This window comes from Gopherus evgoodei, chromosome 1 (genome assembly GCF_007399415.2).
Source record: "Gopherus evgoodei ecotype Sinaloan lineage chromosome 1, rGopEvg1_v1.p, whole genome shotgun sequence".
Lineage (NCBI taxonomy): Eukaryota > Metazoa > Chordata > Testudines > Testudinidae > Gopherus > Gopherus evgoodei.
In genome coordinates, this window is record NC_044322.1 from 226,767,411 (window position 1) to 226,781,829 (window position 14,419).

A 14,419-nucleotide genomic window follows, 5' to 3' on the forward strand; every position below is an offset into this window, starting at 1 on the left:
CCTGAAGGCAAGCTACTCCTATGCCAACAGCTCCCATTATCAAAAGGTGATCTGCCAGGAACTGTTCCAGTTTAGTAATGCATCCTCCCTGTAAGCAAAATCATTGTGTTTACTATGAGGGATAATTCAACAATGTTGGCAGGATTTATACCCCACTTCCTCCCTCTCATACACAGCTTTTATAGTTGTTACGGACAGGAAATTAAAGCTCTTTAGTGTGTATAGATTTACAGCCTATACCTTAAAATCAAGAGGAAAACAAACCCAGGATGGGGGGCGGGGCGGGAATTCTACACTGACAGTAAAGCCAGGGAGGGTCAGATCTGTTTATTGTGATGGTTTTTAACTCTGCAAACAGTCAACCGCATGCTCAAAATTGAATCCCCTTTGTAAGTCTTGGTTTTGGGATTTGCAGATTGCTACCTGCCTAATAGTCATAGCATCTTTGTGACTCAGTGTGTGCTTTATAGGGAGTTTATTATTTTGTATGGTTGTGTGTGTTTTGTGCTGTTAAAGAATCATCACATGCTAGGCTCTAACCAAAACGTCTGTGTGTGTTACAGGTTTTACACTTACCAGGCAGAGGCAGATTTACAGAAAAACACAGGGTGCCCTGGCATGAGGCCCCCCAACGACAGGGGGCCCCAGGTAGAAGCTTGGTCCTGCTGACTCCTGAGGCTCCTGCTGCAGGCTCTGCCCTCACTGGCAGCCAAGCTCCCGCCTCTTCCCTGAGCGTGCCACGTTCCTGCCCCTCCCTCCCAGCGCTTCCCCTGCTGCCAAACAGCTGTTTGCCAGCGCTCAGGTTGCTCTGGGAGGGAGAGGAAGGGGGAAGAATGGGGCCACAGCCTGCTAGGGGAAGGAGGAGGAGGCAGTGGCAGCTGGGCCTTGGGGAAGGGGGTGGAATTGGAGCAGGGTGGAGCAAAGGCAGAGCCCCCGCACTCCCCCTACACATACACCGCCCAGCCCCCTGCTGGGAGCCGGGAACACCCTCACGACCCCAGCCCACACCCCCAACCCCCTGCCCTGACTCCTGCACCCCCCTCAAACATCCCCAGTCCCTGCTATCCCTGACTCCTGCACCCCCATACATACCCAGCACACTCTCACCCTATGCCCTGACTCCTGAATCCCCCCCACATCCTCACCCCCACCCAGAGCACCGAACGGTAGCTCCTGCACACACACACCCACATTACCACTTGCACCCCTCACACCAAATGGGAGTTGCCCCAGCTAAGATCTCCACACCCCAACCTCCTGCCCCAACCCTGAGCCCCCTCCTCTATCCTAACTCCTGGCCAGACCCTGCACCCCAACCCCCAGCCTACTGCTGCACTCTAACTCCCTCCCAGACCCTGCACCCCCAGCCCTGAGCCCCCTCCTGCACACCCCTCACATATTCCCAACCCCCTGCCCTCCCTGCACACCCCCTCACACATCCCCAACCCCCTGCCCTCCCTGACTCCTGCACCCCTTCACACATTCCCACCCATGAGTCCTGCACCCCCCCCCCACAGCCCCACCTGCACCCCTTGCACCAAACGGGAGCTGCCCCAGGTAAGTGCTCCATACCCTAACCCCCTGCCCCAGCCCTAAGTCCCTTCCAGCACCCTAACTCCTCGCCAGACCCTGCACCTCAACCCACAACCTGCTCCTGCACCCTAACATCCTCTCAGACCCTGCACTACCAGCCCTAAGCCCCTTCCTGCATCCTAATGATTTTTTACATTTTTTTAATAAAGCTCTCCTATCCAAAGTGCTTTACAATAGTTTTCAAGTGGTCTGTGGAAAAATAAGTTAGACAACAAAAACAATCAAGGTACCTCACTTTATTTATTTACTTCCTATTACTTATAGGAGGAGGATGAAGAAAAAAGAATGAAAAATGAGGCAGGGGGGAGATAAGAGAGAATGTTCTTTTTGTTGGCTGGATCCCAAGGAGTGGCCCCAAAAATGAAGCTGAGTACAGGGCCTCATTAACTTTAAATCTGCCACTGTTACCAGGGGCATCCTGGGGGAGTTAAATGGCTCATGTCTTTCTGGGTGTCTAGGAGAAGGTGTGCTTAAGCTATGGGGGAATCTGAAGGGTCATTACTGGGTCCAGCAGGGGGGCAGCTGGACAGCAGGTTCCAGCTGGACAGCAGGTTCCAGCTTTTAGGAAGGGGTACTCGACAGAGGGTCTTCACCCTGAGAATGTGCCTAGGGATCCCAAGAATGGGGCAGTGGCTGGGCTCTCTTCAGGTTCCAGATTTAAAACACTTAGGGACCCAGCAGTTGAGTTCCCTACAGCAGTCGGGGGGGGGGGCACTCAACTGAGATTTCTGACAGATTAGTACAGATTGAGACAGATACAGAAAAAGGGTTGAATGGAGTGGTAGTCCACAGAAGCACAGGCATCTGCAAGAGCCTGGATCAAACGTGTGGAAAACCCCACCCATGATGTTCACCAGAGAACTATGCAGTGACAAGAATCTCTGGGGAGGCACAACACTACTGAAAGAAGGATCAAAACCCCAGTGAAGCCATTTTTGGCTTGTTTAGAGGTCATAGGCTTTTTGATGCCTTTCCACAGGGAGAGGCAAAATATTGCCAATTACTCTATTAGCAACGTGTCACAAATCTACTCACTTTTCCCTGCAACATCTCTGCATGCATACTGAATACAAATATTGCAGGCATGTCAGGAACTTGTTCCAAATACTTTAACTGAGGCAAACACACTTTCATTCCACACTGGATGTCATTTTCACTATTTAAAATGGTCAGAATGGACAGCTTCTTGCTAAATCTATGATGCTAGTGGTTGCCAGATAGAGCCAGCAACTGGTTGGAACTCTCCCTGCCCTGGAGATTATGCTATTTTGTACTTTCAAACCCACTTTCTCGTTAGTGAAGTTCCAGTAAGCTTATTTGGAACATCCACTGCAAGCAGAGCTGTGGCATTCTATGCTAGTAACAACAGAACAAAGGCTGAGAGCTGAATGTTCCCCAGCAACTGTGTGATAATAAAAACTGGAAACAGCAGAGCTCATTTTACAGCATACATGCTGGAGAGAAAAAGAGAAGAATGACTGCGTAAAAATGACACTTTCCTAATTAACAGGTCTCCTCTAAGTGAATATTTAGAATAATTTTTCACTCAAGTCAGCAGATGTTAGGAATTTACTGCATTTTTGTTTGCATTAGTTCCTGCACAGCCAACACAGCTTGGAGAGAGGGAGCTGGAGTCTATTCTTTCCCATCAACTCAATTCCAATCAGTGACACCTGAAGCTAATGGATTTGCACTGGTGTCGCTGAGGGCATGCTTTGACTGGCAGAACCTTCATTTATTATTATTTGCATTGAGATTGCACGTACGGGACCCTGGCATGGCCCAAGACTCCACTGTGCTAGGCACTGTGCAAACCCAAAACACAAAGTCCCTGCCCTGAGGTAGAATTAAGGCATTAAAGACACTAAGAATGTGAAAACTAAGCGCTTCAGCAGAGAATTGACTTTTACTCAAGCTGTTTTATATTCTATGTTTTGCTCATTTTAAATTCATTTAACTCAAATGCCTGAAAAACAGTTGAGAGAAAAGTTCTCTTCAGTAAAGATTTAATATACCCACCCTATTGACTAAAGGCTGAGATAGCTCCCAACCTACCAGTTCAATTCTCTGATTCCTTGAAGAAGCCCTCCAGCAAGAAACAGGGAAGAGCAGACTTGATGTTCCTGATATTTCTGAGACAAAAAATTAGCAGAAATATCCCCTTTCTATTTATATTTTTATGTAAAAAACCCAAGTCCTTTTTTATACATCATAGTGAACTGAAACATAGGCACATGTAATGTGAATGATTGACAACTGCTATGATACCAAATCTAGAACTGACACCATCTCTACGATTGGGTGGAACAGTCTTAAAGCAGCTTCTGGACTGAGGGTGATATAAACTAATGAGAACTGAATTTTGATTGGCCAACTCTCCGCCACCCAGAGAAGCACATCCATTACGGTAACTTTTTAAAGTGCTTATCTGTCAGTGTCAACCAGTATGCTATAGACTTCCATTTTTTTCTCCTCCAGTGTTTTGGAAATAGGTTTTCATCCATTAGTTCTGGAAGCAAGTATAAACTGAATGTGTATTAACAGGAATGGTTATAAAGTGACACGGTACTTTGTAGAATGCACAGTATTGTATTTTTCTGTTGCCACTTGTAATGCAAAACCAATATAAAATATTTATACACACAGAGATAAAATATATGATCAGTGCAATACACTGAAGCAGAGAAAAGCTTAGGAAGAATGATGCCTTCAGAGTTTTAAAGGGCTTCTGAGCAAAGAATCAAGTTTTAAAATTAGTTTCTGCTGTTGGATGTAACACACACTGTGCCAGAGAAAGCAACCGTGTGAAACAGAGAGTGCTTTTGGTGTTAAAAGAAAGAGAGAAACCCTACCCCAGGAGGTAGTTATGTAATTTTCTTTGCTTCCCTCAATGCAAAGTACAGCAGGGACTTTATTAAAAAAAACCCAAAGCAGCCTAGACTTTAATACTTTCAAGTCCCTTTATTGCCTCTCTCATGTTTATCATTAAACAACTGCAAATATTGGCACTGAATTTAAGATCAGTTGAATTTCTAGCCTGCAAGCAAAGACTGAAGCATGAATATCTCTGAAGCATCTGGCCAACATTCATAAAAAGACTTCTAAGGAGATGCTTTAAAAAGATCTGTAGCTAGGTTTCTTTAATATCACTTCAAAAAGCCCGAGTCTGATCCACAAGGAGGTTTCTTGGTACTTGTTCATTCGCTAGTCAGTGATGTATAGCTGGGGAGAACGTGTGGACTAATGGGCAGAGCACAGGACTAGGAGTGAACTCTTTCCCAAAATTTTCAAAGCCATGTGCCTAAAGTTAGACTCCCAAATCCATGTTCAGAATCCTAAATATAAAGTGGGCTGATTTTCAGAATTGCTGATTAAGGTAATGGGAGATGCAAGTACTAAGCATGCCTGAAAATCAGGACATTTTTATTTGGGAGCCTAAATATAGATTTGGGAGTCCAACATTTTGCACATTGGTCTGAAAATTTTGGCCCATGGGCTCTATCCCCGTCTCCTCAACTGACACACTGAGTGGCACTGGGGAAGCCACTGATCCTCACCATACCATCTCTAAACCGTGTAGAATCATGCCTTGAAAAATATTCCAGCTAGTGTAAGAAGTTTCCTCTGGGAAGTAGGGAGGAGATAAGCCATCAATTGCTGTATTTGAGTTTTTATTAAGAAAAGATGTTTCTAACCCTTACAGTTTTTATGGTAACCTATAACCCATTGCAGCGTGCTCTTCATTGGTTCACTGACAGACAGCCCCAGTCTCTTTCCTGGCTGCTGGCCACCAAGTGAAAGGAACATGACTGGTCAGGTTCGCATCAACTGTTCGAGACTCCTGTGGGCAGAACTAACGAAAAGCATGACCATTTCACACTGCTGCTTGGCTAAGCTACAGGCAGCAACAGAAGCAGAGACTGGAGTTACACCTGAGGCAAGTTGAAAGGGGAAAAAAATGAGTATGTGATGAGAGCGGGGAGGGGAGAGTAGTATAGACTCAAGTCAGCAGTGAGGAGGTTCTGACGACAGGACAAAGAACTGCATCTCTCTTCTTGCAGATTTAGCAGACATCTACTAGATAGAGGCTGAGGGAGCCCTGTAGAAGATTCCAGAACCTGCTAGCAGGAATCCAAGCACTCTTCTTCCCCTGTCTAGCAACTGCAGGGATGAGCTTCTCACCAGGTTGTTATCCCTGGACTTTGCTAGTGGCCTCTCTCATACCCAGCTTTCGGATCAGCCCCTTGCCCATAGGTTTAATCGTTTGGCTAGTAGGTAACCAGTACATTTTCCAGTTCCTGGGGATCAGGGCCGGCTCTACAGTTTTCGCCGCCCCAAGCAGCGCACCGAATTGCCGCCGTGGGCGGCAGGGGCAGTCCGTGTGCCCTTAGGGCAGCAGGCGCATTTCCGCGGCGGCAGCTTCTATATTTAGCTGAAGTCGCCCTGGACAGCTAAACATAGAAGCTGATGCTGAATTGCCGCCACCGCGGAAATGTGCATGGTGCCCTAAGGACACACGGAGTGCCCCCACCACCCATGGCAGCAATTTGGCGCACTGTTTGGGGGCAAAACAACAGGGACTGCCACCCCTTGCAGAATGCCGCCCCAAGCACCAGCTTGGAATGCTGGTGCCTGGAGCCGGCCCTGCTGGGGATAATCATACTTATTATGGATGGGAAGTAGCATCTCCATAGTTAAGTTTGCAACCAACTGCCATTATAAAATCCAGTTTTTGTCCCCTCTCTCCAATCAGAATGGCTTGGGAAATGGGTTTGGCCTGAAAATGGCCAGATTGACTCTGAAAGCAAAGACGAACATTGGTGCAAAGTTTGAACGAAATCCAACACAACATTTGAGTTACAGTTCAGTAACAAAAGTCCCAGTTTGAAATGTTGACCTGTTTCCTGTTTCTTTTCTTCCCTCTGATGTGAAAAGAAGCAATTTACTATTTCTTCAAAGCTCCTTGAGAACTCATGCACCAGCAATTTGAGAAGAAGATGGATTGTTAGTTACAGTTTTTGTTGCAGCCATGGGCCAAATTTTGCCCCCATTGATGGCAATGGGACTCTTTTCCTCCACTGAGCAGGACCGTGTACTATGTCCAGAATTGTCAACAGTGGACACTGATTGTGGATGCCTCCACTTTTGGGTACGCAGATTGAAATGCCTTGGACCGACTATAGCAGACCTTTTATGTATCGTCTCTTGATCTCTATTAACTGTTATTTCCCTATTAGCCATATCCTGATGTGACGATTTCGGGGATTTATCTGTGATACTTGTGAATCCGGTCTATGCTATGTTGTTGTTATGGAATTGTTGTACCATGGAATAACTATATGCAGATGTGGAATCCAACATTTGCTGACAAGACTGAATCACTACAATGGTGAATAGTTAGAGGTTAATGGCCACCTAATGGGTTAGCTCAAGCTTTCCTCTTCCTTGTCTGCAGGGAGTTGGCATTGGGTGAGTGGAAAACACCAACAGCAGAACAAAGGAACCACATGTTGGTAGGGAGATACATAACCTCAAAAGACTCTGAGATAGGAATAGGAAGCTTTGGGCACAAGAGGGAAGAGATGGGCAGGCTTTTGTAGAGAGGGTGGGGTAGGATGACCTGATCTACATTGTTGACCAGCAAAGGTCTGAGAGACAAAGCTTGGGTAGAGAAAGCGCTGTGTTTTTGAAGAGAAGTCATACAGCTGCAGGCAAAGGATCCTGGGCGTCCCAATGACTGTGATCAAGCCCAAAGAACTCTCCAGAATGGCAAGGAACTGAGACAGGGAATTGCATACAGAAGCATGTATGCCATGTTGTTAAGAGCCATGGTATTTTAGAATCCCTGTGCAAAGTCTGTCTGTGCACCCCTGAAGAAGTAAACTGTACCACCAGAGCACCCACATGTCTGGAGTTCTGGGAAAGGTGTATTTAAGCTACAAGAGAGTTTGAGGGGTCAACACTGGTCCCAAGGGTTAGGCAGTCGGACCGCAGGGTCTCAGCTCTCAGAGGAATCTGCACCCTAAGAGTGTGCCTAGAGATTCCAAGACTTGGACAATGCCTGGACTCTGTTTAGACTATGGAGGCTTAAAGCAGATGGGTTCCAGTGAGAAGCATCACCTCAGAGCTGTCCGTGAGTGTCCAAGAGGCTAGCTCAACTAGATATGTGACACTTTTAAAAGAACATATTAAAATATCAAAATCAAGATTGCAAAGATAGGAAATAAAATTCTCAACAATCCATAGGTCAAGGTTAAGATTATGATAAATGTATATCGTCGTTAAGAATAATGTGTTTATTACGTGGGCAATGTAAGATTTATGAGGCCCTTAGCTATGCATCTAGGTGCTCTGGTTTTGCAAGTGGTGTGGCAGGTATGTACTACACATTGTTGACAGTTATCAACATTAGCTCATTTAAAACCCATTTTTAATGTTTTAGACTAATAATTTATTTAGAGATGCTCCAACACTCCATTAATTGCTGTTTGCAATTCCATTTGAGATCTTCAGATGGAAGTTGTGGTAAGCTCTAGGGCTGAGCTTCCCAAGACAGAGTGTGGGTGAAGTGCTGTGAAGCTCTTGTGTTATGCACGGCCAGATGGAACCGATCACAGAATAAAGCAGATCTTTTGCAAGCACCGAACATAACAGTCCCTGTATACTTCTGGTACCCTAAGAAATACCCTGTATTGAAGAACGGAGCACTTAAAAACCCCATCGGAGTGAAACTCCTTTAAAATGTGGGAAACAACTGGAAAAGGTTCATACAATGCTTCACTCTGAATCTGCAAAGTAATGGATGCTAGCAAAAGAGAAAACAGTCAGAAGGTAGCTAGTGTCAGAAATGAGGGCGTCCCTGAAGCACTTTATGCGTATAACAGTTTTCAGTTAACTCAGGCAGAGGAGGTTAATTATGAAATTGTATTACAGAAATGTGAGGATTACTGCACTCCACTGAAAAATGAATCACATGAGAGAGAGGTTTTTATGCAGGGTTGTTGTAGCTTTGTTGGCCCCAGGATATGAGAGAGACAAGGTGGGTGAGGTAATATCTTTTATTGGACAAACTTCTGTTGGTGAAAGAGATAAACCTTACATGATCTAAGGCTGAAAAGCCAATCTTGCAATTTCTTGAGGGGCGGAGGGGGGGGGGTCTGAGTCCCTGATTAAAAAAAAACAACAGATTGGAATTGGGATCTAGAACAAAAAAACTCAGAGAGAGACTACTGGGAAATCCAGAATTAACCCTTGACAAAACAACTATAATTGATCAAGCAACAGAAGTCACCTGAACTGGAATGAAGCTTGTAGAGCATGGATGGTGCTTTGACACTACAGACATGATAGAGAATCCAAAATACAGCAAGAAAAGTGACCTGAGGCAGAAAGGCACATGGAGCACAAGTCAGAATCAAGCAAAAATAGCACATAGAGCTGCACATTCTATGACCCGGAGCTGCCACTTCATGAAAATGATGCTGTAAATATCTATGATGGAAACAAGAGTCGCAAGCAGCAGTGGTGTCTAGAGATGTAGCCCCATGGTTGTATGAGGTCATCAGCCCATTCGGACACATCCTACAGAGGAATAAGTGACGCCTTCTTCAAATCCCAGAAGGGAGGGAGATAAGAGCACAGAGCCTGACATTTGAATCGAGAGCGTCTCAGACAGGCAACAACCACAGCAGTTTGAGACCACGGAGTTCCAGGACTTGGAACAACCTGCCACCTTCTGACAGCAGTAGTGCTGATGTTATAGGGGAGCCGTGTAGGTTCAAGTGACTGTGCCGAGCACCTCAAAGTCTAACTGAGCATTCTTAACAGTTTAGTTATTAGGTTGGTTAAAAAGTATTTGTGTGTTGTGTTACTGTTGGTTTTTAAGTGTTCTAATTATTAAGTTTTGGAAGGGAAAAATGTACCACTGAGGACTGTGCCTATAAGGGCTGGATTCAACAGTCTGAGCTGGGCACTGGGAAGCTCTTATGGTTATGCACAGGCCGTTGGAACCAGACATAAAATAGAGCATAACTCTTGCAGGCACCTTAAGGACTGAGTGGTCACAGACCACCACACAAGTCATCATAAAACTGCAATTATTACTGATACGTCCATCAGTTTCCACCCCTTCATTTTTCTGTAAGATAATGTCATTTATGCTTTGTTCAACAAACAATAGGAAAAAACCCAGACTGTCAAAATGACATTTTACCTCCACCTTGTAAATGTTAGATGGATGATCCCTCTTCCCACATTTGAAGGTGATTGTTTTACAGCAGCTATCTGGTACCACTCGGCCACTGGACTCTACAGACAGGATATAGACACTGTGCTGCCAATCAGCAGAGCTATTGCTGCCACAGCATTTGAACTGCAATGGAAAGAAAATGCTGACATTCAGTGGAGGGCATGACATTATCCTCATGAGAAGAAAACAAAGTAACGTTGAGCCACTTATCAATGAAAACATACATCCCTTTCAGTTTGTAGATACGTCAAGGGGATGGTTGTGTTAGCAATTCAGTTTCATCTCCGGCCATGTCAGCTATCACCCTCTGGGGGAACACGCTCAATCATAGGGCCCAATTCTGATCTCACACTCGTTTTACAACAGTTAAACTCCACTGGCTCCAACAGTTACTCCTGATTTATACCAGTGTAAATGAGATCAGAATCAGGCTCAGTGCCCGTAACTGTTGCAAAAGCCAATGCAGTCAAATTTACAGAAGTAATCGCTGATTTGGAGTCGCCTCTGTTTTTGCATCTGAACTTTGAGAACAGTGAGGGTAGCTATCTGAAGACTCAGACTTTCAGATAAGCTTCTTTTAGAGGTTTGCCTGAACTTCCTTGGTCTGGAAATTAGGCAAGCTCAGGTCATCTCATGAGATTTCCAGCAACTAGTAATATTAAATGAAACATGAGCTGGGACATACAGCGAGGCAGCAGCAGTGTGAGTGACAGAAGATTTCCTTACGTCTTGCTGCAGGCGATCGACGGAATGTGTGATGTGTTTTCTCCCAGGAAGAGCATAATTCTCAGTCAGGGTCTGCGTCAGGTGCTGTTTCAGCTCCTCGCTTAGCTGTACACCAATGAGAAAAGTCATAATGAATACATTCTAGAAGAAAATGTGCATTTTTGCTTTAGGTTTTAGGTCTCTCCAAGGCATGATTCAGATCTTTTCTTATTTCAGTGTAAATCAGGAATAAGTCCCCAGTGTCAGTGGAGTTACACTGGTGTAAAACTGGCATGAAGTTGGAATCAGGACTGATATATTTATATATTAAAATCCTAAATTGGTGAAATCTTCCTTTAAAATGTGCTTAAAGTGACATACGCCCTAAACAAACAGAACATTCAAAGTCCCAGATGGCCCTACATCTTAAGTGTCCATAGATAGAAAGCAAAACAAAAAACAAGAAAGGTCAGACACCAAACCTTCTGTTCCCTGAACTATTGTTCTGTATCTTATCTTGTGTTTGCTTGTTTTGTTAGGTTGCATAAGCTCTTCAGAGGAGAGATCACATATTAATCTAAACAGTGCTATATAAAATGATAATAATATAATAAACAGGAAATGAAAAATATAATTGATATTAAGACCAGATCATTAACTGCAATCTAAATTATTAAAATAAATTAAAGACATGAGCAACATTATGAGGTTGATAATAACTTCAAAGAGTATTAATCTGATTGATGGAACTCTGGGTTCGTACTACAGGCCTTTGATTATTGTTTACTCAAAGTCAGTGTGAGCTGGCTCCTTATCTATGATTAGGCTACTGGGATTTAAAATGTGAATAAAATAAAGTGTTTCAGAAAAGACAGTGACCTTGATTCTGATCTCAGTAATGCTGGTTTAAAATAAGAGGTAACTCCTTTGTAGTCAGTGAAGTTGCTCTGGTGTGAGATCAGAATCAGGCCCAAGATTTCCAAGAGAGAAAAAATACACAGAGCACATGGAGGGATTTTGCAGGCTGGAACAGCAAAAGAGCCCAAAAGAATCTTTCAAAGCAGAAAAAGAACAGCTTCACTGTTGTATAACGTGCAACACTGGCCAAAATATAATATTCCCTTCATGCTTTATGTGGGAGGATTTCTGGTGAGCGAATGATGTTTTTTGGAAAGGCATCCACAATTAAAAGTCAGCAAGTGCAACGCTGTATAATTCTACAAAATTAAACCCAATTCCCATTCATACATTTACTGATCAAATATACCAGCTAATGGGAGGGAGAGCAGAAGACCAGGGCTTGGGAACTGGTCCCACACAATACGGGCCCCAGTCTAATGTTGCCTCTGTTCTAAACCAGGGTAAAGCTGTCGGCTTCAGAGATATTCCAGAATAAATGAGATTAGAATCTTTAACTTTCTGAGGGCTTGTCTACACTTACAGCACAGCAGTACTTAGTGAAGATGCTATCTGTGCTGAAGAGGAGAGAGCTTCTCTGGTTGCCATAGCACTGTCTACACTGGGGGTTGGGTCGCTGTGGGATTTGCAGAGGTGATGAGACCATGGAAATGCCTCCCATGTTTCACCACTACCAGTTCTTGGGGATGTAGGTTTCTCAAATGTCTGCTAGGGGCCATGTAGTTCAGAGAGTTCGAGAAACTACTCCATGGGGAGAGGGGCAGAGGAGCTTGAACCCAGCCTTTGATCTATGTTTATTTTGTTTTAAATGCAGTTCCCTGGGGCTAGCAGTGGAGATGTGGAGCTCAACTGGATTGCTGAAACTGTGCTAAGGGGCATCCCTCTCCAGTTGGTACAGGGCTCTAGGGGAGGACAGAGCTTTCCTTCATGTTGGAAGAGATGAGAGGTTTTCTATCCAACAGTAACATTTTGTGTGTGTTGGTGGGGCTCAGATTGTCATAGGCAGGACACTGGACTAGATGGACCAATGTTCTGAACTGGCTTATTTTCCAATTTATGCTATGAATGTGTAGGAACAACAAGTTACAAACTTACCCAGCCTCAAGCACACTCCTCTGCACTGTTACAGTCTGCAGCATTCTCAAGGGGTTCCCCCTTTTGCGCTCAGATGAGGGCTCAAACCCAGCAGAAATGCCTAGAGGAGTCAGGCAGCAGCAACATCTTAAGAGTCGCCACACACCCCTTTGTGCTGAGCTCTGCAAAACCTGTCTGCACAGGGTCACATAGAGGGAAGATGGAATGGCCAATCAAGGTGTACATTGTACAAGTTGGCTTGCCCCAGAACTTGGGGAAAAGAACCAAGTGTTGTATCTGCTGCTTTTCTCCCATATCCTATAGGAGAGGCAGAGCTAAAATGGATGGGACTGGGATTTGTGTTCCTCAGCCCAGCAACGTTTGCTTGTGGTTTAGACCCTTATTATGTGGCCTTGCTTTGTGCAATGGTATTTGGCCCTATGGATTTAAGAAAATACTTCGGATAACTTTTACAAAACACTAATATTTTCAATTAATTTCTACTGAGCTCTTATAAGAAGTGACTTTCTTAACCCAACCTTGTCAACAGATATTCAGTGCTGTAACATTAAAAATATAAATAAAACAACCTTCCAACTTACCCTTTGATAGTAAACATAGGCAAGAACTCCAGCAACCAGCTCGATAAGGAAGATCAAGAGGAGCATGGAGAAATACTGCAAGGCGGAAAACAAAAAATAACCCCGGTTGTATCTGATTAGAAAAACAGGACACCATAGTTGCCAAAAGGAAGTGAATACATGTTCCTACAATGTCAGGAACTCTGACGCTCTTATGTTTGAGAGATGGTAATTCCCTGAAGTTGAGAAGTAACTTTTCCATGAAGAGGCAAGTAGAGAAAGATGATTCAAGGTTAGGGGAGTAGCCTGAGATTTGGGTTCAGTTCCATACTCAGCCACAGACTTCACGTGTGACCCTGGTCTTGCTGTGCCTCAGCTCCTCATCTGTAAAATGGGGAGAATAGTTCTTCCCTACCTCCTAGAGGTGCTGAGAGCTACTCAGCTACTACGGTAATGGGGTAAGTAGCTAACACAAATCAGCAGAAACATGCTGAGCAGGAAATGAAGGAGTTAGGAAACAAAGAGAAGACTAACAAAGGAAGAGCAAGTGGGGATGAAAGGAAAGATGGGAAGGCCGTGGCCAGTCGGGTGAACAAGGGGCAGGAGGATACTAATGGGTTCCTTTATCAGAGATAGTGGCTTTAACAAACATTTGTCTCCCTTATAAAGAAATCATGGCTGGGTTGGAGCAATTCATGTGACTAGTGCATCTAAGGATAACATCATAGTTTGGACCCTGCTTCAGCAAAGCACCTAAACATATGTTTACATCCATACTTCCTTAGCAAAGCAATTATGCACATACCTAATAGCCAATGTGCTTAAGTGCTTTGCTGAATTGGGGCCTTAAACATTAATTGCTTTTCGCACTAAGCATGACCCAAAGCAGATTTCATAAGTTCATAAGCCTATTTTGCAGCCATTTAGAAACAAAAACATAACAACAAAAACAACCTAGCAAAGCAAATGTACAGCATAATCTGCACATGGAAAACTTCAGGTTCAAGGATTTGGCTGGTTTCATGCTCTCTCTCCTGCACTCTATTCATGAGGGAAAAAAAGGGGTTTTTTAACAGTGGCAAAACTGCACTTTGTGTCTCACCCATTCACAAATTAAAAGCAGCGATTTCCAGAAAGATTCATATTGAGGCATCAGCCAATCTTATGAAATTTCAGCCCCAAAGTTGAAAAAAAATCACTAAAAGTTATGAGCATCTACAAATTGGGATTAGAATGTAAACTGTTTTACAACCTTAATTAATGTATAATGGTCAACATCTGAGCCCACTGTAAAGAACCC

At 44.2% G+C, this 14,419-nt stretch overlaps 1 protein-coding gene across 3 annotated transcripts in view; it reads right to left on the reverse strand.

The window, feature by feature from the left end:
• The window catches only part of TSPAN11 (tetraspanin 11), a 179,301-nt gene that overhangs the window by 41,501 nt on the left and 123,381 nt on the right, over positions 1-14,419 (reverse strand). For all 3 annotated transcript variants that reach the window (XM_030538493.1, XM_030538484.1, XM_030538475.1), the window contains 4 exons: positions 13,141-13,215; positions 10,568-10,672; positions 9,806-9,964; positions 2-88 (listed from right to left, as the gene is read on the reverse strand). In XM_030538493.1, the coding sequence (XP_030394353.1) occupies positions 2-88; positions 9,806-9,964; positions 10,568-10,672; positions 13,141-13,215 (426 nt within the window). The remainder of the gene's footprint in view (position 1; positions 89-9,805; positions 9,965-10,567; positions 10,673-13,140; positions 13,216-14,419) is intronic.